The following is a 26691-nucleotide window of genomic DNA, read 5'->3' as shown; positions in this document are numbered from 1 at the left end:
GCACTGACTATAAAGCTACACCGATAGTTGCCCAGTTCATGCAATCAGGTCATACACAGGTCTGTGGACCCCATGAACTTGAGTATGAGCACAAAATTTGGGGACAATGGATCGCACACCTACCAAACTATGCTCATGTGCATGGGGCTTTATGGTTAACTTCAAAGGGCCAATTGCAATGCTACCATGGTGCCAGCAGGAGGATAGGTGAGCCTAGCTGGCGGATGGCTTGGCATTATGTCCTAGGGTCCTGTGTCTGGGCCTGGATTAGGTGCTGGTTGTTCCAGAATTTTCATGTAAAAACCTAAATCTGGTTTTTAATAGTTGTGGACCTCAAGGGCTACATAAAGTGAGGTGGTGGGTCGGGCCCCCAGGCCTTGTGTAGTATCAGATGGTCAACCAGTTCCATCCAATTCGATGGGTTATTCTCTCAAAATAAAAATGGCTAGAGAAATATGACGGCCAACAACCAAAATGGTGAAAAAATATAAAGGCCTGACAACCCAAATAAATAGACCACAAAAAATGCAGCATGTCTTAATGGTCATAAAGTTTGGATCTGATCATTGTGTGAACTACCCAGAAGAGTTTGTTCGATCCTGGCCATGTAGAGGCAGTCCCTTACTTAAGGACACCCGACTTACAGACGATCCCTAGTTAAAGACAGACCCCTCTGCCCACTGTGACCTCTGGGGAAGCTCTCTGGATGCTTTACTTTACTCCCAGGCTGCAATGATCAGCTGTAAGGTGTCTAATGAAGTCTTATTGATAATCCTTGGTCCCATTGCAGAAAAAAAAATTGAAAATGCAGTTGTCTTTGTGGCAAAAAAATGTATTTATTTTTTTTGTCTGGAGCTACAATTATAAAATATACAAATTCAACTTAAGAACAAACTGATGGACCCTATCTTGTACGTAACCCGGGGACTGCCTGTACACTAGACATGTGGGCCACAGCCACTGACTTATTTGGGACTGGCCAACAATCGGGACCTTTTGCCTCTTCCCCATCAGCGGCTGTGCCTTGAGGGACTGGGATTCTACAAAACGATTAGCCCTTTTAGGACTGCCTAGGCAGATCAACGCCTTAATTATAAATCTGTCCTTTTATTAGCCCAATCCCCTGATGACGCTGGTTTTCCGGGGCGAAACATGTCAGAGGGGCTAGAGTGTGCTTGTGGCTGTTAACAAGTAGGATCACTGCGGGGATCCAACAATGAGAATTACACATTGAGTTTACACTCATTCTTCAATTTATATATAGTTACAGCAGCAGCCCAAACATGCAGTTTTAAAGAAATTAGTGTGATTTCAGTTAGGTTATGTCTTACTTTGGAATTAATAAAAGTTAAGATTTATGTCTGACCGAGAAGGCATCATTCTGTCTCGGGACAGATTTGTAATTAAGGGGTAGAGGGACTGGGAGAGACGAGTTCATCTGGGATCTGATATGTGTGACCAAAATTGTCCTATCTAAGAGAAGAATCTGTGCCGTGGCTATTACCTGGACCCACATCTGTGACCCCAACGAGTGCTCTCTTTGTTCTCTATATTATATACATTCATATTATATTCATATAGCAAAGAAAATCAAAATTGTGATTAGTACAACAGTGACATAAAGCATCTCCCACTGCCATAAGGCATGCATTATATCCTTAGGCTCTCATTACAACCCATTTGATGGTGTCTTTATGAGTACCAGACCTTGTAACCACATGCCATCATATTGCTATGGTAAATCTCATACCTCCTGCTGCCATGGGGAAACGTCCAGGAAACAGATCTATTTTCAACTATTCTTTCTTCCCGATGGCTACCATGGAAACAGATGATCCTTTACCCTCTACTATATCAATATGCATCTTCCTTATTGTACGAGCTCTACTTGCATCATTTTGGTTAGCGTACTAGGTTGCCTGTATATAATCTTAGCTTGTGATGCCCACGTATGGAGAGGAGACGCAGTGAAGCACATGCTTTCACACAATAGGGAACTTCTTACAATGTTGTTCTGTGAATATTTAAAGGAAGAACTGGTGAGTAATTTCTTTTCCACTAAATTCCTGACCTGTCCAGATTATGTTCATGATGCTTTGTGTTTACTTCTTGGTGTATGTCTCAATTTCATAACATAGTCATGGCCCGGAACCAGTCTTTGAAAATATGAGATCAGCAAGTTATGTCTTTTAAAATGCTGTTCGTTTCAGTTGTAACAGTGGATTCTCACGTGTTAGACATTTTGTTAGTAGATGGAAGGTGCCACTGTGTATTACTTGGGAGCGGTTATCCTCAGAGTTATAGGGATTTTCCTGTGTATGTAGGGTAGAAAAAAAAAACACTTACCCCACTATAGCTCCCTGTTCCCGTATAATTACGGCAATTCTGTTTTCGGTCCAGACCAGAAGTTATGGTCAACTTCATCCAATGAAAGGAAGGGAAATTGCCTATAAAATGTTAGTGGCGTCAACTGTCTGGGGTGGCCAGTTGAAGCAGGTCCCAAAACCTGAAGTACCAGAGCCGCGTGTGTTCAGATGTTTGTCCATCTACATTTTATGCCCGGCAGTCACCACCCCCTTGCCTACTGGTCAGAGATTGGCCACAAGATGATAAACGTTGTCCAATTCCTTTAAAGTAATACTACCACAAAAATGGTACACCACGGCCAGAACCTGGAGCAAGGGTAGAGAAGGGAGCACTGATAAGTGCTCCCGACTCCATAGTAAGACCAGCTCAGTCACTGTGTGATTAGACACTTTGTGCTCGAGTGTAATAGACCTCAATGGAGGCTGTGAGCAAGTTCATGGCCTCTGCACACTTACTTTCACGGCCATACTTGGAGAGTGTGGTTACATGACACAGCTAGTAAACCAGAAGCGGTTATAGCATAGTGTTTGGTAAGAACCTTCACTACAAATTCTCATGGACCAGAAAATAAAGGATTTCACACATTATTATAACTTGTTGCTCTGGGAATGCTTGGGACATGGGTCAATATTTGAAGGGTTTAATAAGTTCTTGCCACTGAGAAGTATTAGCTGCACAAAGCAGATGTTTTCAGCTGGTTTTCTGTGGTTTGCTGTGGACATTCCTTCCAGTTTTTCTGGTCATTAAATGATTTCCCTTTTTCAACCTTTCTCCTAAAATAAGGGATGAAAAACCAAAGGTCTGTTATTTGCCCTCAAGTTTGACATTTGGTTATAACAATTTCTACACTATTTTTTTTTTTCTTTTTAAATTTGGTTTAAAATGCACTGCTCAATACAATAAAAGGAACACCTAAATAACACTTCCTTATTCTGAATGAATGAAATGTTCTCATTGAATAATTTGTTCTGTACAAAGTTGAGTGTCACATGTGCTCAGTGTGAACCTGCTTTCATCTGTGAAGATCACACGGCGCCAGTGGCGAATTAGTGTTCTGTCATATGCCATGTGTCCTGCACGGTGTTGGGCTGTAAGCACAACTCTCATCTGTGTACGTCGGCCCCTCATTCCATCTTCATGGAGTTGGATTCTAACAGTTCGTACAGGCACATGCATATTTTTGGCTGCTGGAGGTCATTTTGCAGGGTTCTGGCAGTGCGCCTCCTGTTCCTCCTTGCACAAAGGCAGAGGTAGTGTTCCTGCTACTGGGTTGTTGTCTCCTGCGCTTCTGGACACTACCAAACAGACACAGCAAACCTTCTGGCCACAGCTGGCATTGAGGTGCCATTCTGGACGAGCTGTACTAACTGAGCCACTTGTGTGGGTTGCCGGGGCGTTGTAAGGAGGTCATAACGGCAGGTGGAGTCCAGCACAATACTGAGCCTCATTTTGTATTGTTTTAACGGATATTACATAAAAGTTGGATCAGTCTGTAGTGTTTTTTTTTTTCCCCACTTAAATTTTGAAGGTGACTCCATATCCAGGCTTTTATCGGTTAACTCTATTGGGACTGTCCGCCGACATCTAAAGTCCCAAGTCTTTAGACCTTGCTTCAGTTTTCTGCGCGGCACTGGGACCCAAGCTCTGGGTGTCAGCGGCGCCCAGAGACACTAGGAAAGAGGGAGAAGCGGTTTGTTACCGCTCCTCCGCTCTTCACAGCATTGTGCTGGATGAGCGCGATGCATAGAGGAGGAGAGCTGCCGGCGGCTCTATAGACTCGGCGGTCACGTGACCGCTGGGTCTGAAGGGGTTAAACAGAGCTGGTGGGTCTAATTTGCCCCAGTAAAGCTCTGATCAGAATCCCCAGTCACAGGTGGTAATTTCCCCTGTAATTAAGACTCTTACAGATGCCTCAGTTACAGGGGGAAACTTGTAAAAGAGAAAAAAATAAATTGAAAAAAAATTGAAAATGTCACCCAGGGGTAAAAACACACACACAAAAAAATTAATAAGTATTCATAAAATTACAATGACATTCCAAAAGCGCCAAACTACAAAAAGCATTGCCATAGTTGCCCCTTTTGCCCGAGACATTGATAGATATATATCTATCTCAAAACAACCGAAACAAAAAAGGGAATTAATTGGAAATTTTAAAAAAGTACTGTACATTACAAAAAAAGCCTTTTTCCACTTTTAACCTGAAATATAAAAATGGAAAAAAAAATGTTTCAACTTTTATTACCTTTTAAACTAGCTCTATGTGTCACGAAAGAAACACCACAAATAAAGTTAAGGTAGCAGTTCTGGCCCTAAAACGGCGCATATGAAAATTTGCTAAAAATGCCTCGCTCACTCCAGCCTTTTCAGGTTGGGTCACTAAGGAGTTAATACATTTAATTTCCCTTGATGATTGTTTAGGTGGTGGTGTTGTTAGCACATGCAATTTTGTACAGAACAAAGTATTTAGTGAGAGTACTTCATTCATTTAGATTGAGGATGTGTTATTCTAGGATGTGCTTTAGTTTTTTTTTTTTTTTGAGCAGTGTGGTTTCTGATATCTGTAAAAAAAAAAAAAAAAAAAAAAAATTCTGTAGGATGTAATAGGGATTTGACCTCCAATTAAATATTAATAGTTGTTACTGGTAATAATCAAAACATAATGTTCTTATCTGAATCTTATGGTTATGTGTTTGTTTGTTTGTTATGACGACCTCTTGCAGTTGATTTCCCTCTGAACTTTCTGACAAATAAATGAAAAATGACCCATAAGTTTAGCAAGAGGCAAATTCTGAGTTATCACAGATTTGTCCATACTTGCATTGTTCTTGTTGTGGTTGTTTTATTTTCCAGTACTAACATGTAACACTTTTTGTCTAATTACAGAATGGACAGCAGTTTGCAGAGGAGTCGATGTGTGAAGAAGACAGTGAGAACAATGTAAGTTTTCTTTGACTATTGCTATTAATAAATAAAAAATTCTGAAATTTTGCACTTGAAAATGTGACTGTTTTGTGTATCTCACACTCTAGACCTTGAGACTATAAGGATGCTGCCACATGTAGCACGGAGTTCCCATAAATGAAGGGCTTTCCTAATACAATTTGTAATTAATTTGAGGACACTCCATGAAATATTTTTAATTCCCTTGGTATTGTGGAATACATCTCTCTTCTGTGTATTATTTCTCCAATGATTCCTTAGTGCTGCATCACATGGGAAGCCTTGTACTGTTATAAACTCTACCTCCAAAATGTAACCCTTCTCACTATATGTTCTACAAAATGTGAGAGCAAAAGTGTACAATCTTCTAACCATCCTCTTACTGTAGCTATGCGTTTTGTGCACAGACTCTTGGAGGGTCTGTCCCTCCATAGTTGCCTGGGCAAAAATAGTTTTTAGTACAGTTGCAGAGAGCCCTTAACCCCTTAAGGACGCAGGGTTTTTTTCACTCATTTCTCGCTCTCCACCTTCAAAAATCCATAACTTTTTCATTTTTACGTGTACAGACCTGTGTTAGGGCTTGTTTTCTGCATAACAAATTTTACTTTCCCGTAATATTATTTATTTTAACATGCCATGTACTGCGAAGCTGAAAAAAATTTCCAAATGTGGAAAAATTGAAAAAATAAAACGCATGTGCGTCACGTTCTTGTGAGCTAAGTTTTTACGACTTTGACAGTGCACTCAAAATAACACCTCAGCTTTATTCTTTGGATCGGTGCGATCGCGGTGATACCAAATTCATATAGGTTTTATTGTGTTTTAATACACTTTCAAAAATTAAACGAATGTGTACAAAAAAGAAAAAACATTTTTTGCCATCTTCTGAAGCTAATAACTTTTTCATACTTTGGCGCACGGAGATGTGTGAGGTTTCATTTTTTGCGAAATGAGCCGACTTTTGCATTGTTACCATTTTGAGGTCTGTGTGATATTTTGATAATTTTTATTCCATTTTTATGTGATGTAAAAAGATGTAAAAGTCGCATTTCAGACATTTGGGCGCCATTTCCTGTCTCAGAGGTCACCGCCAGCCGTAACCGTTTTTATATTTTGATCGGGCATTTTGGGATGCGGCGATACCTAATGTGTCTGTGATTTTTACTGTTTATTATGTTTTATATCAGTTCTAGCGAAAGGGGGTGATTTGAATTTTTAATATTTTATTAATTTTTTTTTTTTTTTCTTCACTATTTCTTAGACCATCTAGGGTACATTAACCCTAGATGGTCAGATCGCTCCTACCATATACTGCAATACTTCTGTATTGCAATATATGGCATTCTTGCAGCTCATTCATTACAATGAGCCACTGGCTCATTGTAACAAATCTGCAGTAGCCAGATAGCCTTGGGTCAAACGAAGACCCGAGGCTACCATAGCAAACGATCGCCGATCGTCTTTTAAATGCCGCCGGTGACTTTGCCTGCGGCAATGAAAGGGTTAATAGCCGCGATCGGTGCAAGCACCGACAGCGGTTATTAGCGGTGGGGGTTTGCTGCAATATGCAACAACCCCCACCTTTGTATGAAGAGCCCGTGAGCCCCCTTCATATATTCCCTGTACCTCTGCGCCGTAGAGCTACGGTGCAGAGCGTTAAGAGGTTAAAGGACAACTATCACTAGATCAAGGATTGTAAACCACACACACACTGACATACTAGTGTGTGCCCCCTCTGGCAGGATCTGCTATTCTCTTAGTTTCTTATGCCCTTGATTTTAAGAAAAAAAGCTTTACAAATTATGCAAATGAGTCTGAGGGGCTCCAGGCTCCATTAACTCCTATGGAACCCCTCAGGCTTTTTCTTGGGCATAAGAAGCTAAAAGTAGTACATAACCTGACAGAAGGGGCACACACCACTATGTCAGTGTGCTTGGTTTACAATCCTTGATCTGGTGATGGATGTCCTTTAACAACAATTTCAACAATGCTTATTTCATGCTGCTGGCTCCTTCCTATCCTGAGAACCATCCTGATATATTTATCAGCCTTTATATAAAATCAGCTTCTCCTGAAGTGGGCAGGTAGTTTCCTCTTGAGTCTTTGGCTGAGGAATCTGAGGCTAGAGCAGCGTTCCCTCACTTCCCATATTGCTGTACTCGCCTTTCTACCACTAGCAACACCGACAATCAGGGCACCGGATCTGTTTTATTGCTGTATAACACATAACCCTAACTTGGCAGATAAATTCAATGTCAGATTTATGTTCTCACATCAATACTAACATGTATTAGAGTTAGTGATCTATACACATAGAGTAATATTGCATAGGTTTATATGTGTGTCTAACCTGACTGATAATCTAATATATGACTACTATACACAGTACCTGCTATGATGGATTCATGAATCGGGCTTTTCAGCAGATGCCATCATTCTCCTCTCATCCTCTCACTGGACAGAGCAGACAAGAAAGAGCTGCTTGCTGCTATTGCTCAGTAGCTGCAAACTAGCAGAGTGTGGGGGTCCACACTCTATTCCATATCCTGTTTTACTCTATGGACTGTTCTAGGTAACCAGAATGCAGGTTTCTATAGCTTATTGCAGCTATATATATATAAACTTTACAGTTAAGCTTTAAACCGCTACAAGGAAAAATGTTGTAACTGCTACACAGCATCAAGTTTTCAGCGTCTATTTTCACTGTTTTTGGAATCTTGCTGGATTTTCTATGTTGAGGACTTTACACCTCTCATTATGAAATCAATTATTCTGATTTAATCCAGAGCAAGCACTTTGTTGTTAACCTTGGCACAGAATCCCTTCCTCTCTAAGGACTGCTAGCGTTTTGTAAAATGAGAAGTTCCCATTATTTTGCTACACGTCTTGTTAATCCTTCACCTTGATTCAAATATATTTACAATTCATCAATTATTATACTGCCTATAACAATTCTCTAGAACACACATTAGTCTTACTATTGAGCAGAAGTAGTCTTCTAATAACTGTGCAGTAATCGTCTAGTAGTAGTAGAAGAATAACTGTGCAGGACTTCAGAATTCCTCCTACAATCCGCTGCATCCGCTGCCTATAGGCTACTATTGCCTCTGCTGAAAGTTTACGTCACTCAGCCACAGAGAGCAGGGTGGAAAGATGGAGCTTGTTACGTCTTTCCATCCTGTCTTTTTTGTTTTACACTATATGTGGTATACTGGTCAGACGGAGGCAAAAACAATTCCTTCATTTGTCAGTATGTTTTCACTGAGCGTATATATCAAAAACGAGATGTGAACCCAGCCAAATATATTAGTTTTTTTTTTTGTTTCGTAACCAGATAAGTGGGAGCAGAAAAAAAAGTTCCTTTCATCTCTGCTGTTGTGCATTAAACCATATTCAAGTGCAATCAACTGGGATTTTATTTTTAATCACCATAACGCGTTGATAAATTGCCCCCTTATCTTTTTTTTTTTTGTTATACTTTTTGCATCTTATTTGCGCCTTTTGGTAGGACCTTTTAGTCACACTGGCCTGGTTGCGCACCTGGCTTATAAATGAGGCTTTTTCTCCATAAAGTTACAAATTTGCATGAATAAACAAAAAGCGCCATAAGAATATCCTGCTCTTCTTTTATTGTGCATTTTCTGGCACAGATGTGACTTTTTTGGGAACGTGCTATGCTAGGCGTGCATATGAATATTTCTTAAACTACTTTTTATATTGGGGGTGGCTTTTTATTGAAAGGGGCTCTCTAAGATGGCCATCTGTATCCTTTTTGGAGGGAGAGTGACTCTGCACCAACACTGATCAACCATTTGATATGGCAGTAGCGCTCCCGTGGACACTGTGACCTCGTGATTGTATGCTTGGTAGTGACTGTTTTTAGTATTGCATTTTGGGGATACTCATGTTACCATTAAAACAGGTAAATAGCTGGGCTGCTGAGAGTGAACCATCCACGTATATCTTTCTGCAACATCAGTGAAAATGTGTCCACACTGACTGAACCACAATTATGCTGCCGCTCAGCAGTGTAGACAGTGGGATAAGATGGCCCATCTATAACAGAATAGTCTGATTATGTGACACAGGAGTCTTGTGAAACCCCCTTACCAGGATCTGCCTGTACCTGCTATCCCCTGTATGTTTCCGACATATCTCATATCCCTTCACTTATCCCTGTGTTTGGCTGTATTTGTGATTGGATGCAGTTCTCACATCCTTTGTCTTATTTTATGGGCGATCGTAATTTCATTAATTGTGTGATTAGTGTCAAACAATAATTTTTATGTGCAATGTGGTTCATCTACTAGCTGTCAGCTTTTGGCTGGCTGTAAGGAAGCGTCTGATATTCCCTTCTATTGTGTTGTACGAGCACCTGTGGCTGGCGACGCTGAGTTTTGTATTGGGTAACACACGTCCTGGGGAAGTTTCTAGTGCCTGGCGCTGGGCCAGAGCCTTCTGTAATGTGTGAGAGGTGGAATTTCTAAACGGAAAAGGCCGGGGGAAGGCTTCTCCTAGACATGTCTAACATCTCCTTCTGTCTGGAGACTGCAGGGCTCCTGCAAGTGGCAGCCGCTGTCTGATTCATGATTATTGGACAGAAAGAAGCAGTATCTTAGCCTCATCACTTCACTTTGTAGTGTCACTTCCACATTGATTTTATTAGCGCTGTCACTTTCACAAAAGTGTGATGTAATGCTTTCTATCAATGGAACGCTTCATCCTTCACATCATGAGATAAGGCCCTGTTCACACTAATGTCATGGCTTCTGTTTACTATGACCGGTATGACATATTCTTTTTGTGTGATTGGCTCTTTTTTTTTTTTTTTTTTTGGATATTTGCACCTGTGGCCCCCCAGGAAAGTGTTCACATATAACACATATATAAAATAAATCCCGGGCACACCCAGCACTCCCACAGATGAGCTGTCACACAATGAATGGAATAGGAAGAAGACGGCTCGTTTCTCTGTGTAGTGACAGAACTGAACCGCTGCTGATCAACTCCCATTCAGTTGATCTGCAGTTACCAGTTCTGACCATTACACAGAGAATGGCAGTGTTTTATATTTTTTATTTAAATACATGATCTGTAGGGGTTCTGGAGTGTTGTTCAATCACTAATCTAATATTCCGGACCTATTCCCTGGATATGTCAGCAGTCATTTTTATCATGGAAACCCCCTTTAAAGTAATAATTCTTAAACCACAATAAACCAATTGTGCAATTTTTTTTTATTTTGTAATTCAGAGAATATTTTCCGATGATTTGGGGAGTGTTCTTGCTGTGATTGATTTCCAGGAAGAACTAAAATAGGGAAATTAAGAAATAATCCAGAATCTAATGTGGTTGACAATGCTGGTTGCAAAAAAGTTTGTTCCCATTAACGAAACTGCAGGCAAATGAAAGTGTCATTTAAAGGTCATAAATGATTGTCTGTTTCAGAACGTGGCCCCCAAACTCTCCCAGACAATATATAGCATTGCTGAGCTGTCCCCCATGTCTAGGGATGGAATATATATTAGCAGAGAAGGAGAACATGCACATTGTGTGGGGAGTTTAGCATATGCTGGTTTATGACTAAGGCGTCGCCCTGTCATGGCGTATACATTGGGAGGCCTAGACCTGGCATAGTTTTGGGTAAAAACCTGCAAACGAATGTTCAGACATCGGGCAGAAACACCCTGTGCCTGCCCACTGTCGCTGGCGGCACCCCTTCACGTCCCTATCTACGGCCACATGATGTGGAGGTGGTGTAGTCCCAAGACGAGCTATTATTTTGGTGCTTACTAAACCAGAAAACTGCCATGGAAGCGCTGATAAATGCCCCCTTTGTTCATAGGATTTGAACTCTGAGCCACTGTTATACAGGGCAACACTTTTACCACTAAAACTCGATAGCGCCCTCGTCTATCTGTGTAGTGGCTCAGCAGTGCCTGCAGGGAGCGCTTATCTCCAACTGTGCTGTATCTGTTCTGTGACACATCAGGTGCCTCTCGTTCAGTTTCTCCATCACTTGTTTCCAGTAGTGTGGGATATGTTTGCTCTGTGGTCTAAATATTGTTTTATGAGAACATATTTACTGCAGACAGAATGTATATACAAGTTTGGTCAAATTGTTGAGAAAACATTAACAAACATGTCAGTCATAAGGAACCTAAAATTAGCATCTCTTTGTACATCTCCGAGATTTATCTTCCTTTTATCTGTTCTGGGAATATGAAGGAAACCGCAATGGCTCAGGTTGGTGGCTGAAGCTAAACTGAACATTTGTAGTAGTACTAGAGTGATGTAAACCCCATCTACATGTGAAGGAAATCCCTCATGGATAGAATCCTGTAGATCTGTGGTCACATCACTGCTTTGTGTAAAAACATAAATCAATGCATATTCTTCAGATTATTGAAAAAAATCTTTGTTAAAATGGAAATTTAGGATGAGCAAAACTTGTTGGAGCGGAAATTCTTATATCCTGTGTTTATGGGCTGACCCTGGCTACACACCAGATTTAATGGTTCTATTTACAGCAACCTTTGGATATTTTTTCAGGATAAGCTTCTATTTCTGTGTACAGGAAGAATATTTCAATTTGTGCCCATTATAGTGTTTTCCCCCTTTTTATCCCTTTCTTAACTATGGGTTAAAGACTAGCTGCTATAACGTCTCCCATACACTACACATGGAATAAAATGGAAACTCTGCTCCTCTGTGTGATACAGGCAGAAGCAGCAGCGCTATGAGCTGTAAATGGACACTACTGTGAGTCCATGTGATTCAACAGTGGTTTCAGAGTATACAGTAATTGGTCTCTCAATGTTATAGCTTATTATGACATGAGGTTGTGTACAAGTTCAGTCCTGCATTTTAACAGAATTATCATAATTTGTATTGTGCAAAAGGGGCAAGAAGTTTATAGGGGATGGACAAATCACCTCATGTTTTTTTGTAGTGTGTGTGTGTGTGTGTGTTAGGGCGTTTACTGATATACATCTATTAATAGTTCTGCTCCACTTTCTCGATATGTAAAGTGAAGCCTCCTGTCTTTTACCTCATCAGCCAGACATTGCTGTCCATACAATGGCTGCAGGTGGAGGGTCATGTGATCTCTGTCTATTTTCAATTGCCCAGGCAGGACCTAGAGATCAAGGTCCTGGCAGGGTGATTGCAGATGGAGGGTGCGATGACACATTCAGTTTTTCAGATGCAGATTTTGAAGCCAATAAAAGGTGTGGATGATAATGGGTTGAGACAAATAATTAAAAAGGTGCTGCTCCTTCTACTACTTTTACTCCATTCCAGGTTTGGGCATCTGAAAAACTAAGCCTGTGTGACTGCACCTGGAGGGTCATGTGATATCTAACTGTCCATGAACGGCCATTTTATGGACAGGAATATCTGGCTGATGAGGTAAAAGACAGGAAGACTTGCTTTATATGTCAAGAAAGGGAAGCAGAACTATTAATAGATGTAGTTGTAGCCCCAGACATTGACCCGGATAGTTAATCACTGCTCATGGCTATAACAAAAATTGAATGGGTTAACAAAAAATAAATTGCACTTGAAGATCACAAATCAAAGACAGGTGTTTTATTATGAAATATCAAATCTTTTATTTAACACCACATATATGCAACACAGATTAACTAAATAATTGTCCAGGTAATGTGAAGTACTTTATCTGCAACTCCTTATAATGACATGGATAAGACTGCAATTCTGGATGTGGCTGGAGTATCACATACAATGTAAGCTGTGCAAATGAAAACATTACCTCACACTTAAGCTGCCTTATACTAAGAATGATAATGGCAGATTGATACTCCAGCCACAGCCTGAGCTGGCGGCTGTAGAATGATCTAATGGTAGATAGATAATTGCAGCTCTGGTTGTGACTGGAGTATCAAAGAGTATTTTGGAAAGTACAGGATAATAACTTCAACTGAAAATCTAGTATGACTTTTCCTGAGGCACAGAGGTGGTGATTGTAAACGCAACAGTTTTTAGCGGACATACACGCGCACACTTGGCTTTATGTATTAGTTATAATGTATTAATGATCTTGGTTCACAATCTCCACCAACTCTCCAATGCTGTGCATCCTTTAAATGGAATCTGTCTTCAGTTTCTGCCACTTGAAACTGCAGAATGTGTTGGATTGCAGCACTGGAGATCTGTGTAACCTTTGTGTGTAATAAAATCTATTTAAAAGGTACCGTATTTTCATAATCGTGGTGACCCATAGAATACAAATAATATACTATTTTTATGGTTTGGTAAACGGCCAAAAATAACCCACAAAAAAAATCTTACTAAAATTTAATGATTTTCATTTCCCCACCAACAAAGAGTTAATAAAATCTCACCAATTATCTATAGATAAAAAATATGCCCCCATAGATCCACATTAAAAAAAAAGAAAAAAAAAGTATAGCCTATACCAATGTGATGATGCAAATCTGCTCTGGATGGCGCATCTATGCCCAGCCGTGCGCCTGTACAGCAGTTACCACCACATATGGGGGTATCAAACTTTGTGGAGCCTTTTTTCATTTAATCCATTGCAAATGTAGAATTTTCCACCCAAAATGAATCTATGGTCAAAAAATATTATAATGTGTAGACCGCACCTCCATTTTGTTTTAACCCCTACAAAACTCCTGTAGGGTTAACAAACTTCTTAAAAGTGCTTTTTCATACGTTGAGGGGTGTAGTTTCCATAATGAGGTAATTTACGAGTCTACCTATTATTTAGGCCTCGCACAGTCAATTACAAGTTGAGCAGGTCCCTCTGAATACGGGTATTTGTGATTTTCCTAAAAATTTCAAAAAAGGCACCGAAATTCTGAGCCTCTTAACATTCTAGTAACATATGTGGAATCTTAAAAAAAAAAACAAAAAAAAAAAAACGTGCCAACATAAAGCAGGCATTTAGTAAATGTAAGTCATGAATTTATTTGGGTGCCATGACTATCTGCATCAAAAGTAGAGAATTTAGAACTTTGAAAATTTAAGAATTTTTCCAAATTTTGGCCAAATTTCACTTTTTTTCATAACTATAATCCAAATTTTTAAACTAATTTGAAGTACAATGTGTCATGAGAAAATAATCTCAAAATCTCCTGGATATCTTGTAGCGCTCCAAAGCTATAACCACTTATAGTGACACAGGGCAGATTTGAAAAATGGGGTCGCTTCCTAAAGGCCAATATAGGCGCCGAAGGGGTTAATGATTATTATTGCATTGGGTTATAGTTGTTGTTATTGCATTATATGTTATAGCATATAGTTATAGTTGTTATAGCATTGGGTTATAGTTGTTGTTTGGGTTAGCTGTTGAATATTTTGGATTTGGTGAATATTGACATAAAACTCCATTGTGTTTGCAGAGGTTTGAATGCTGATATAAGACAAGCTCAGACTTCAGTGATACAGGAAGGCCAAGCGCAGGCTGAGTGACAAAACCACAAGCCGTTTTCTTGGAACAGGCTTTTCTATGCATCTCAAATTTTCCACCAGTCCTGATAAACATCTGGTCATTGGCTTCAATGTTGATTGTGATTTACAGCATCAGGCCCCTTCCACACTTGCGTTGCAGATCACGTGAGTTTGATCAGGGTGCGATCAGGGTTTAGTCAGTGAGAAACGCACATTTTGCATCAGAGTGCAATCAGTTTTCAGTCAGAGTTTGTTCAGTGTCTCAGTTTTTCACGCGCGTTTGCAATGCAATTTTAATGCGTTTTTGACGTGCAGAAAATGTGCGTGAAATGGACTCAGGACTGAGCTCTATCTTTTCTATGGCAATTGATGCATGAGAAACACATTCACTTGCAAGTGTCTCAGAGTGCGATGCGTTTTTGATGCGTCTCCATAGACTTGTATGGTGCGTTTTTCACGTGCGTGACTTGCAAAAGTAGAGCATGTCGAGATTTAAACGTGCGTTAAAAAAAAAAAATGTGCGTGCGTGAAAAAGAATGCAGGTCTGAAAAGACCCATTGGTTACCATGGGTCAGAGTGCAATGCAAGTTCTGCGCGTCAAAAGCACGCGCAGAAAACACGTATGAAAACCGCAAGTGTGAAAGGGACCGAAGATGGTTCAGACTGTTTGGTATCAGGACTGTGTGAAAAAAGTTGCCGTTCACTTTAGACTTGCTTGGTTTGCTAACGTTAAGGGATTTTTCCAGATTGCAAAAATCTCCCATGAAAAATGGCTGTGAATGTAGTTTTTTCACTTACTATTTCCATGATTTTCAAAATAGATAGCTGAATGGATGGATAGATAACCCAAAGAATAAGTAGGAAGTGTCATTTGGGGCACATAATGAAAGCTGCAAATGTGTGGGGGTTTTTTTTTTTTTTTTGCAATTTTTTTCCAGCGTTCCAGTACATTGCATGGAATATTAAATATCACCCCTAAAAGCACAATTTGTCCCACAGATAACAAGCCCAGATATTGGAGAGAAAAAAAATTAAAAACTAAAAAGGCTGAGTCCCGTAAGGGTTAAAAATCTGTGAAGGTTTTTCTGGTTTAGACATGGTTGTGCAATGTAGGGAATGTTTTGAAGCTTCATGGTCATTAAACACCGCTTATTTTCATCAAATCTTTACGTTTTGGGTTGCCAAAGGAGTCTTGTTTTATTAGCTGTACTTGAAATACTTGTCGTGTGATCTCATGGATGTTCACTTTGGCACAATAAGAGTTAAATGAAACTTGTGTGTTTTGGGGGAAATATTGGAATATTAGTAATTATGACTTGCGTGTTACAGATTTCAGAGAAATAATAAAAAAGTTCCACAACTGTCCCCCAGTTACACCAGAATATGACAGGATAATGGCCCCTTCCTCACAGGACTCTGTGCAGGGAAGTAACCGGAAAAATGTTGTCTGTTTTTATCTTTGGATGAAGACTTCTCTTCCTGTTCCCTGTGCACTGCCTTAACAATGAATGTAACTTTATGCTGCTTGGAGATTGTTCCTGTACAAAATGGTTAAATATGTGAGTGAGTAAATGGTTACATTGCCTCCAAGTCTGCATTCTGTGAACCCTCCCGGGCTGCGTCCACACGTTCAGTTTTTCAGATGCAGTTTTTGATGCCCAAACCTGGAATGGAGGAGCACCTATCAATTATTTGTCTCAACCCATTATGATCCACACCTGCTTTTGTCTTCAAAAACTGCATCTGAAAAGCTGACTGTGTGGACGCACCCTCAGGGTGCGTTCACACGTTGCGCTTTGGTTGCGTTTTCATTCTGTTTTATAAGGCATTACAACAGCTGAGAAGAGGTGATTTGCATAATTACATTACTGTTAACATTTGTGTTTACAAAATGCATTGTAAACTAAATGGTACCACACATGTGTTGTTAACGCATGTTTTGTTAACATTGCGTTAACAAATGTAAATAGTTATGTAATAGGGCAAATCACCTTTCCGCAGCTGTTGTAATGCGGTTTAAACTGAATGAAAATGCAACCAAAGCGTGTGAACGCGCCCTCGGTGTGGGTTCGCACGAGGTGTTTTGGATGTGTTGAAATTTTGCAATGTGTTTGGCTACTCTGGAAGCGTTTTTCTTCATTGCTGGGTGTGTGAGCAGCTGTGTATACATTGTCACAGCTGTTTACACTTAAAGCAATGAAGAAAAACACAATGAGCACACACACGCGTTTCGACGCATTCAAAACGGCAAACCCACCCTCAGGCAATCTCTGGCAATCCCCTAGTCTCCACTGTAACAGCTTATAAATCTGCAGCGCCTAGGGGCTTTGATAACCCCCACCCCCACCCAGAGCCCTTCTGTCTCATTAGCATAATTTTTTAAAGTTGATTTTATAAGGAAGGAGGCCATGGATAACAAATATAAGAAGATTACAACAGGGCCTGGATCTATCATGATGGATTTTGATTGTAGATTTCTTTTTAAATTGCTTGTTTTAGTTCCTGTGTGAAAGTTGCAGAAAACTATTTATGAATGTTGTCTCAGAAAGGATAACATGGTGTCGCCCATGGCAAATAATCCTGCTGTGGCTGTAGTTTTCCTTGTGATTTTAGCGAATACTGTCCTTGCTACGGTGTAGTTATTAGCGGTTTAACGCTTTGGCTTTTTTTGTTTTCAGAAATCTGACTTTTATCTGTTTTGCTATGAGTTTGGTGAGATGAGGCTATGGAAGTTTTGTAGCTGCATAATGTAGGAATCTGATGGGGAGATTGGGCCTTCAGGAAGCTGCTCATTGGTGCCTAATGCAGCTGCACAGATCAATACAGAGCCATTAAGTGTTCAGCAAACGACAGCTTATTCCATTAAGACTGCACTAGAAATAGGCCTCTTTCCAGACTGCTGATTCGGCATTCAGCGTACTTACTTCCCTTTAAGTGAGGACATCAAGCAGTGTTTTATTTTTAAGGAGGAAATCTACGTATCCTGCCTCTCGTAATGTGTCTAAATAAATCGCCTGACATCCTGTTGCAAATATTGAGTTGTCAAGTCTCTGTCCATAGTGAAGTGTTCACATTGGGGATGGTTTCTCAGGAGGAATCCAGAGCAAGAGAATTACAAAAGTTTCTTGCGTACAGAGGGACAGATTTGGCTCCTGGTTACTTATGGTTTTTATGTAGTTCAGAAGATGCAATGATTAGTTCTAACGAAGTATAACAGCAGTTGTGTGTAATCCAGTGATAGAGAATCTGTAATGTAATAATAATAATTCCTTTATTTATATGGCGCACACAGATTATGTGCTGCACAGAGCTTGTCAAATCCGCCCCTGTCCCCAATGGGGCTCACAATCTATTCAACCTTACCAGTATGTTTTGGAGTGTAGGAGGAAACTGGAGGATCCGGAGGAAGCCCATGGAGAGAACATGCATACTCTTTGCAGATGTTGACCTGGGACTTGAACACAGGTCCCCAGCGCTGCAAGGCTGTAGTGCCTGACATGTGCAAGTCATATTATTCCTTATATATAACAATTCCTCATCATCTTTTCTTTGTACTGCTCATTTTGAACTTCCACAAATTACAAATTTATGGATAAATTGACAACTGGGTGTTGCCAGGTGGGTGTGTCTTACACTACCCAATAGGTGCTGATAGGCTGAAATTGCATGTGACACTGTGATTGCTTTTTGAAACACAACTCAAAGTTTCCCCCAGTGATAACACATTGAGATTTACATTGCATTTCCTGTGCACTTAGTAAACTCAATGGAAACGCAGTGTTACTTTGGTTTGCATTTCAAAATGTAACTAAAGCGCCACGTGTGTCAGACTAGGACACACCCCTGTGACATAAGGAACAATAATGTCAAGTTGTTAATGTTTTATAAATTTCTAGTTTTGGTCCAGGACAGAGTTATAACCAAAATGCTCCTGACATAGTATTTAAAGGGGTTTTCTGCTTCTTCAGAACACCTATGTGCGGAGAGTATACTTTCCTTTCCAGAGGGTTTCTGTGGTCAGTAAAGTCTGATGCCAGGGATTTGTCCAGATGGCACATGTGCATTGAGCGCAATATCATTGCAGATGCCTCTTTAGGAGCAGGCCAGCAGTCCATGGGTGTCCCAGGCCCCCCTGGTAAGTATACTGACCACCCTGTGTTTTTCAGGAAAAACTATAGGCTTTGAAGTACAGGCTGTCCCCGTGTTACATACAAGACAGGTTCTTTGGGTTTGTACTTAAAGGGGTTGTCCACTTTCAGCAAATAATTTGTATGGTTTGTGTAAGGAAAAGAGCTGTGCACCTGTGTGACCATGGACAGATTTATAGCCACTAGAAGAAAACAGAAACTTTCTATAGCAGGACAGCAAGCAGAGATCTAGAAAACAGTGTGATATTGATACAGAATGTATATCTGAAAATTGTATAACTTTTCCTTACACAAACCATATCGATTAGTTCCTGAAAGTGGACAGACCCTTTAAGTTAAATTTATATGTTGGAAAATTTTATTATTAATTGTAGCCTGGATTTTGTTTTGTCCCAGTGACAATTGGATTTTGTGTTGTCATGGGAACAAGGATTATCGATGAAACTTAATTACAGAAACTTTGCAGCCTGGGACTAAAGTAAAGCATCCAGAAAGCTTGAGCAGAGATCACAATGGGACAGAGAGGTCTGTCTGTAACTAGGGGTTGTCGGTAAGTTGTGGATTGCCTCCAATTATGAACCTATCCATAGAATAGGTGGGGCTCCAACACCCAGCAACTCCACTGATAAGCTGATCCCATCAACTAAGCGTGATGTCACACATGGCGTTTTTTGGGCTGTTTTTAGATCCTAAAAACCACATCCGTTTTTAAAAATGCCTGCGGTTTCAAAAAATGCATGTGGTTTTTAAAAAACTGATGTTTTTTTTTAATGATCTGAAACCTCCCAAACGGCCTTAAAACGCCTTATACTAAGAATGTCACAAAGCAGACAGCTCCATTCTGAGTAGTGGTCAGACAAGGTTACTTCAGTTCATTTTCCATTCATAGGCATGATGGCTATGCTGCAGTAACCTGCTTTCACCACCACTGAATGGGGGCTCTCTGCTTTTTATTCCCATTTCTGTTCTGATACATTATCTGGGCTTTGGACCCTCACCAATATGATATTCAGAGCCTTTTCTATGCATCACTCATTCAAATATTTTGCTGGGAAACGCACAGGGATTGGTTCCCTTTCAGTAGAGTTTTTCTTGTTATGTTTAGTTTTTGCCTGAACTGACAAACTATGTAAGTCAATGAGATTTCTGGAATCCTGCAATCTTGTCATTGTGTCCGTCCTGCTTCAATGTCGGGGTGTGTCGGCCTAAATTTGTAAGTGCAGTTTCTGTCTCTCTAATTTACTTTTACACTCTTTAAAAGATCCTCTTGTCCCTCCAGGGTTTTCCATGCGGCTTCTCTACCCCCTATTTAGAAGATGTAATTGCTCCCAGCAGACCCTCCAGAGCCAGCAGCGGTCTGACTTGCAGATTTCGCCTCGTCTCCAGGACTGCATTTTATGCACTTTGTGGTAGCAGTGGAGCGAGAAATAAAACCATTCACTTAGATTATGCGCTTAATATGTCCAGGAGACAAAAATATTACTCGGTGTACTTTTAAGATGGATCCTTGTATAGGATAATACACTCATAGCAGCAGACGGGCTCAGGCTTGACCTCTGTTTGCTCTGAGCAAGGGGCATGGGATGAACCCTCTGTGTTACTGCATTTAGGGACACGTGTGTTTACCTCCTGGCATTGGCTTTGCCGGTGATTAAGAGTAAGACGTCTTGTTTGTTTGCGTTACAGTGAGCTGTCTTGCGTGTCTCAGCATCTGTGGGATCAGATCGCTGTCAGCCATTGTAAGATTCAAGCTTCCTGCCTGGATCTCGGGTCCTGCAATCTCTCTCGGTTTTGTCTGCTGAGTTTTTTTTTTTTCCCCTTTGTCAGAGGAAAAGGATCAAGAGTCCTTTGCTTGCAATCTCTGACTCTCCCCTCACAGGAAATTTTCTAATTGCCGGAACAGCTGGTAGCAGCAAGAACTTCAGGGGTTTGGCCTTCCTCTTTAACTTGTCAGATGTCTGTGCGGGACAGTCTTAACATTATGGTTTTATGGCCATGTTAAAGTTCTGGGGTTTACGGATACGTTCTTTACGGGTAAGACTTTTGGTTGTGTATATGAGGACAGTGCTGTGTCTAGTAGATGTGGAGTGTTGTAAGGTGACATGTTCATGCTTGTCCTGCACGTCAGGAACTTTGTATAGATTGTGCCTAAGGGAGGTTTCTGCAGCTGCTTTTACTGTTGTTTTAGATTTCTTTTATTTGCATACAGTCTTTTGTATTGTCAGGTTATAACCAATCTCGCTGTAAGGCCATTCTATGGGACATGTATGAGTTGTGTATAGTTATGATTATGTAGTTCACAGTTCTGGCTATTCATACAATATCTTGCATACGTGTTGTATGTTTACCTCAGAATTTAGCGCAGTAAACTTGTTTTTTGGCATTTTTGTAAAGTGAATGTTTCTGCTGGTTATTAAGCATTGATAAATCTTGTATAAACCTTTTTATATGAAATGATATGTGTCCTTTTGGGTAGTAGTAATATGATGTGTAAATAGGTGAGTACTATAAGCACCTGAAGTTGGCAGCGTACAGAGGGAAGACTATAGGTTTATGTCATTTCCAGTCAGTAGTCATACATTTTACATTGCTGTCGTACGTCCGTGTCAGTAGCGGCTGTCACATTATATTGTGTGTGTGCGCCTGTCACCAGGAGGCTGATGTATCGTGTGACTAGAGATGCCGCCTGTAACTGAACCTGAAGTAACAACAGACTCTTGGACCAATTGTAAGAGCATTCATTAACTATGTACGTGCTGCTATTGCTGGCCAGAGGCGGGGGGTGTAGTTTCAGTTCGGGTTCATCGGTGCGACACCGACACTGATATATTGCTGGATTGGCTGTTCGGCCACCAATCTGGCAATACATCGACCAAACCCAATCTGAAACTATGGGTCCACTCATCTGTACTGGCAACCTAATTATTTGCGTATTAGTAGTAGTATTTTCCATATCAAATAAAATATATCTTTTTCATTTATATTTGGGGTAATTTGCACCCTTTTCGCAGTGATGTTTTACGCCACCTTTCATAGCCTGTGCAATAGGATCACATTGCATATATATATATATATATATATATATATATATTATATAGCAGGTGCCTACACGTATTATGTGGCGCTGATGTAAGATACAGGTAAGAAAAGACTTTTCACGGCGTCAACACTTTGCTAGTACAATCTGCAGAAGTCTAGTGGATAAAGGGAATAGCAAAGAAAGAATAATTTGATTAAATAATTGAAAAAAATCCCTGAAATCAATAATTATGCCACCACATTGGTCTTTGGTGATTCCGCAGTGATAACGTCATGTTCAGCATTCGTTGGCTCGTATGTTCTGACTGCAGAAGGAATATGGGGTAAATTATGGTTATTTTATTGGTTTTCTTCTTCCTCCAAATGACCCTTTTTTGCACAGTTGTCTGCTGTCCTTATGGTGCAAGTAGCAATGGTGCGAAGCCTGGACTGTCTAACCCAAGGTGACCAATCGAGCAATGTTTGTAAAAGGAATAGTTACTCTGAGGGTGAAGACACACATGGCGTTTTTGGGCCGTTTTTAGTAGAGCGTTTTCAGATCGGAAAAAATGCATGCGTGTGAAAGCAACCTTATAAGGTTGGTTTTTTTTTAGGCTTTTTTTTTCCCTCCATGGACTGTAAGGCCAATTAAACCTCTGGGACATGCTCCGTTTTAGTCTGTTTTATGTACCGACTAATGCAATGAGACCCTGAAATTCACATGTATATTCATACACAATTGAATGTATTGGGATTTAAAATATAAAGTTGATTAGTTTTTCATAGATGACACACATCCATAATATCTTAAAAGGACACACAGAGCTCATGTCTTTTATAAATGGAAGTGTGAATTGGCTAAATGGCCCTAGGTTTACTCCAGTTTGCTCTAATCTTGTAGTTGCAGCCTGGGTAGGGACTTGTGGAGTGGCTGTCGCCACTTAATATCAGTCTGTGGGAAATGCTGTTTTATGGGATATGTTGTAATGCTCAGATTTTTTGCTGTGGGGCTGCAAAATGTTTATAGAAGAAAAGTAGATGGAGTCAGATGACTAGCGGTACGTATTTTTCCAAAGCCTCTAAATTCTTGTTGGTCAATGATAATATATCTGATGTCCTAGAGCAGCACAAAGAACTATTCTTTTATAATGACCCTGACAAGCTTGGACTTCTCTCTTCTGCCAGAAAATCTCATTGTTGATATCCCCAATGTGACCAGTCCATGAGTATGGTAAAGGTCCAGGCTACTTAGGCTAAAAAAAAGGCTTTTTGAACATTTGTTTACCTACCTATAGGACCACATTTATGATTCCTTAAAAGGACACCTGTCATCAGGTCTGTGTCACTAGTCCTGTCACCTCTACCTGTTGGAGCAGCTCACAAGGATCCCATCCCAACCTTTATTTCATACATTATTCATTGTAAAATCATCTATTCTTAATCATGTAAATGAGGCTGGTCACATGGTCAGAGGCAATGATGTCACCCCTGTTACCCCTCCCCTCTCCTCCCCCTGCTCATGTCTGTGTGTAATGTATAGTAAAGCATGGCTAGTGTGTGTGCTGCATCTGCTGACATGCTGCATCCTCCTAATATACAGGTGAGAGACACAGACATCAGCTACACATGAATCTTACATGTTCTGCTGTAACATGTCTGCCTGGAGATGCTGTATCTCTCCAATACACACACACACACACACACACACACGTGCACACACACGTGCACACACATGCACACACACGTGCACACACATGCACACACAGGCTGCAGGGGGTGTGGCCACCAGCACCAGGAAGCACATCATTATACAGGCTGTCAGTCATGTGTATAGGAGTATCTCATACACACAGGCTGCAGGGGGCGCCAGCACCAGGAAGCACATCATTATACAGCCTCAAATCATTATACAGGCTGTCAGTCAAGCACTGGGGGTGTGGCTGTGCCTCCCACTCATGAATAGAGTGGACAGCTTGCTAATGCTTCATTGGACATGTCACAGGTCATTTGCATACAGCTTTAGGACCTCATTGCTTAGGTTTACAGGCATGTAGAGGGACAATGAAGGGATAGAGGCAATGCTCTCTAATGGCAGTTTATGAAAATATATTTAGTTTAGGGGGTTATTTTGCATGACGGGTTCTCTTTAATGAACACCATTTAAAGGCCTGTGTATCCGTTCTCTTCTGTATGGTATGGTTCCACTGTATTCCTCATTCTTACTTTTTCTTCCACCGTTCCCTATGCTGGGTGGTTGCACACAGGAAAGTTAGAAAACTATTGTGCTCCAGAGAAAAGGTTATCTGTAGGGTTCGGACTTTGGAGAGGTACTTCTAGGAGAATGTCTAACACAGGAAGGGCAGGCCTTAGTTGTCACTGTACTGTTCTTGGTCACTATGACACCCGGCAGGATGGAGTTTATCTAGCCCTTGAAATTTTAAGAATTTTTTTTCTTTTTATTTAATTTTCTGGAGTCCTGTCCCTTGCTGAAATGTAGGGAATGCCATTAAAGATATGAGAAATATCCACGTAATACCATAACCCCATATTTATATACAGATATATTTTCTTTTTAACTTACTTTTGCATTTTAAGCTTCTCCCTTAACCATATTCTGCAGTTTAGACTTTACATTTGCTGAATACATGTATATTACCAATGGTAACTTAAGCTGGATCTTGTCCAATAGTTTGGAATCTCTATACCACCAGGATGCCTGTATAGAGCTGGAGTTTAGTGTATTCATCTCACCCCTGCCCAATGCTGCTACAAAGCCAAAGCTGTGTGGAAAGTAGCCATTGGTATGAAGAAACCTTGCTTTATTGTGCACTTACCCAGTCCATAAGTGAATTCTTTGTACCGGGCCGACATCTCCTGGTGCATTGCGCATGTGGCGGAGGACCTATCTCATGTGACCCATGGCTACTTTCTACCAGGACTTCTCTTTCTATCTGCAATAAACAGACACAAGCTCAATATGAACAAAGTGGAGGAAAGAACATTTGATCATACAGTCCCCAGGTTTGTTCTTAAGAGGAATTTGTATGTAAGTCAGAACTGTATATTTTATAATTGTAACTCCAGACAAAATTTTTTTGGTCTCTGTGACAATTGTATTTTAAATATGTTGTTGTCGTAAGAACCAGGATTACCAATACATCTTAATAACAGTTAGAGCTAATCATTGTAGCCTAGGGTTAGAGTAAATTGCCAACATCCAGAGGTTCGTTTGTAACTAGGGGCCGTCTGTAAGTCGGTTGTTCTTAAATAGGGGACCGCTTGTATTGTGTAAAATTAATATGCATATTTTTATATGCTTAAAAAAATGCATTGTAATTCCAATTAAAGGAACCCCTGCCTTAAGTATAGTGCGGCTAAGACATGGCTCTGCAGAATCCTCTGCTTCTCCAGGTAACCATTATAGCAGCATGACCCCTCTGACATGGAGGAAAGTTATTGACGTTTTAGCTAGACTAGAAAACAAGGCACATTATGTTTAATATACAGCAGAGCCGCACGACAAAGCAGTCTGGGAATATGTACATAAGTATCTCACCCGTTTAAGGGGGATGTGTGAGATGATGAATGTGTTGACACATGTGTCTGTATTCTGTAGGATCCTTTGTAATCTGTGAAAACACTTGATGCTCTCATGTGGAGCACTCACAAGGTGTGATCCCAGGGTTCACAGCATTATGTGTGTATGGATATCTGCAGGATTGTAACTGTAAGAACAGCTATATCTCTCATAGATAGCAGCATTTGTAGTACATGGAAACTATTGGTGGCATTTTTTAGATATGTAAATCCATATACAGGCGGTCCCCTACTTAAGAACACCTGACTTAGACAACCCCTTGTTACAGACGGACCTCTGGATATTGGTAATTTACTTTTTCCTAGGCTACAATAAACAGCTGTAACAGTTATTAAAGGTGTCTGTAACGAAGCTTTATTGTTAATCCTGGTTCTTACGACAATCCAATATTTCCAATATCCAAAATCAATTGTCACAGAGACAGAAAAAATTTGTCTGGAGTTACAATTGTTTTTAAATATGTTACATTTAGTTATATCACAAAACATAAGCAAATCTGCACCATTAGTTAATGAGCTTTTTTACAGAGCAGGCCTTCTGGTTTTCTACAGCACAGACAGCAGCCTCTTCTATATCTAGAGCAGGGGTCTCAAACTCAATTTACCTGGGGGCCGCTGGAGGTAGATTCTGGGTAAGGCTGGGCCGCATCAAGTTTTCCACACAAAATGCGCTTACAAAATATCATTATTCAGATTCAAATGTCATGGCGTCTCCCAGCGCAAGGAAAGCCCCGAGCTGGGAGACGTGTTCTCTCTATGAACGCGTCCTGTGCACCGAGGGGTCCCAAGCTCCTACCGCACTGAGCCCAGGACACTCCATCCCCCCCGGTACTTGCCTCCCATCGAAGAAGATGAAGTCGCCGCTCTGACCTGCACCAAGTGCGTTCAGAGTGGCGACTTCATCTTCTTCAAGTACCGGAGGGAAGGGGATTAACCGGTTACGGGCCCTTTCCTGTTTTTTCATGTCCATTTTTCACTCCCCACCTTCAAAAATCTATAACTTTTTTATTTTTACACGTAAAGAGCTGTGTGACGGCTTGTTTTATGCGTAACAAATTGCACTTCATAGTGATGGTATTTAATATTCCATGCCATGTACTTGGAAGCGGGAAAAAAATTCCAAATGCAATGAAAATGATGAAAAAAACGCATTTGCGCCATTTTCTTGTGGGCTTGGATA

At 40.5% G+C, this 26691-nt stretch overlaps 1 protein-coding gene across 3 annotated transcripts in view; it reads left to right on the top strand.

Moving 5' to 3' along the window:
* RPS6KA3 (ribosomal protein S6 kinase A3) overlaps window positions 1-26691 on the top strand; it is a 73601-nt gene that overhangs the window by 12443 nt on the left and 34467 nt on the right. For 2 of the 3 annotated variants that reach the window (XM_072137973.1, XM_072137971.1), the window contains exon 2: window positions 5254-5307. In XM_072137973.1, coding sequence (XP_071994074.1) covers window positions 5281-5307 — 27 coding nt within the window. In that variant the 5' untranslated portion in view covers window positions 5254-5280. Of the gene's footprint in view, window positions 1-5253; window positions 5308-20776; window positions 20931-26691 lie in introns of those variants that run through there. The other variant, XM_072137972.1, reaches the window with a different exon arrangement.

The sequence above is a fragment of the Engystomops pustulosus genome, chromosome 2 (assembly GCF_040894005.1).
Source record: "Engystomops pustulosus chromosome 2, aEngPut4.maternal, whole genome shotgun sequence".
NCBI classification, from domain to species: domain Eukaryota; kingdom Metazoa; phylum Chordata; class Amphibia; order Anura; family Leptodactylidae; genus Engystomops; species Engystomops pustulosus.
Note: the sequence above shows the minus strand (reverse complement) of the source record. Positions and strands in the feature narration are given on the sequence as shown.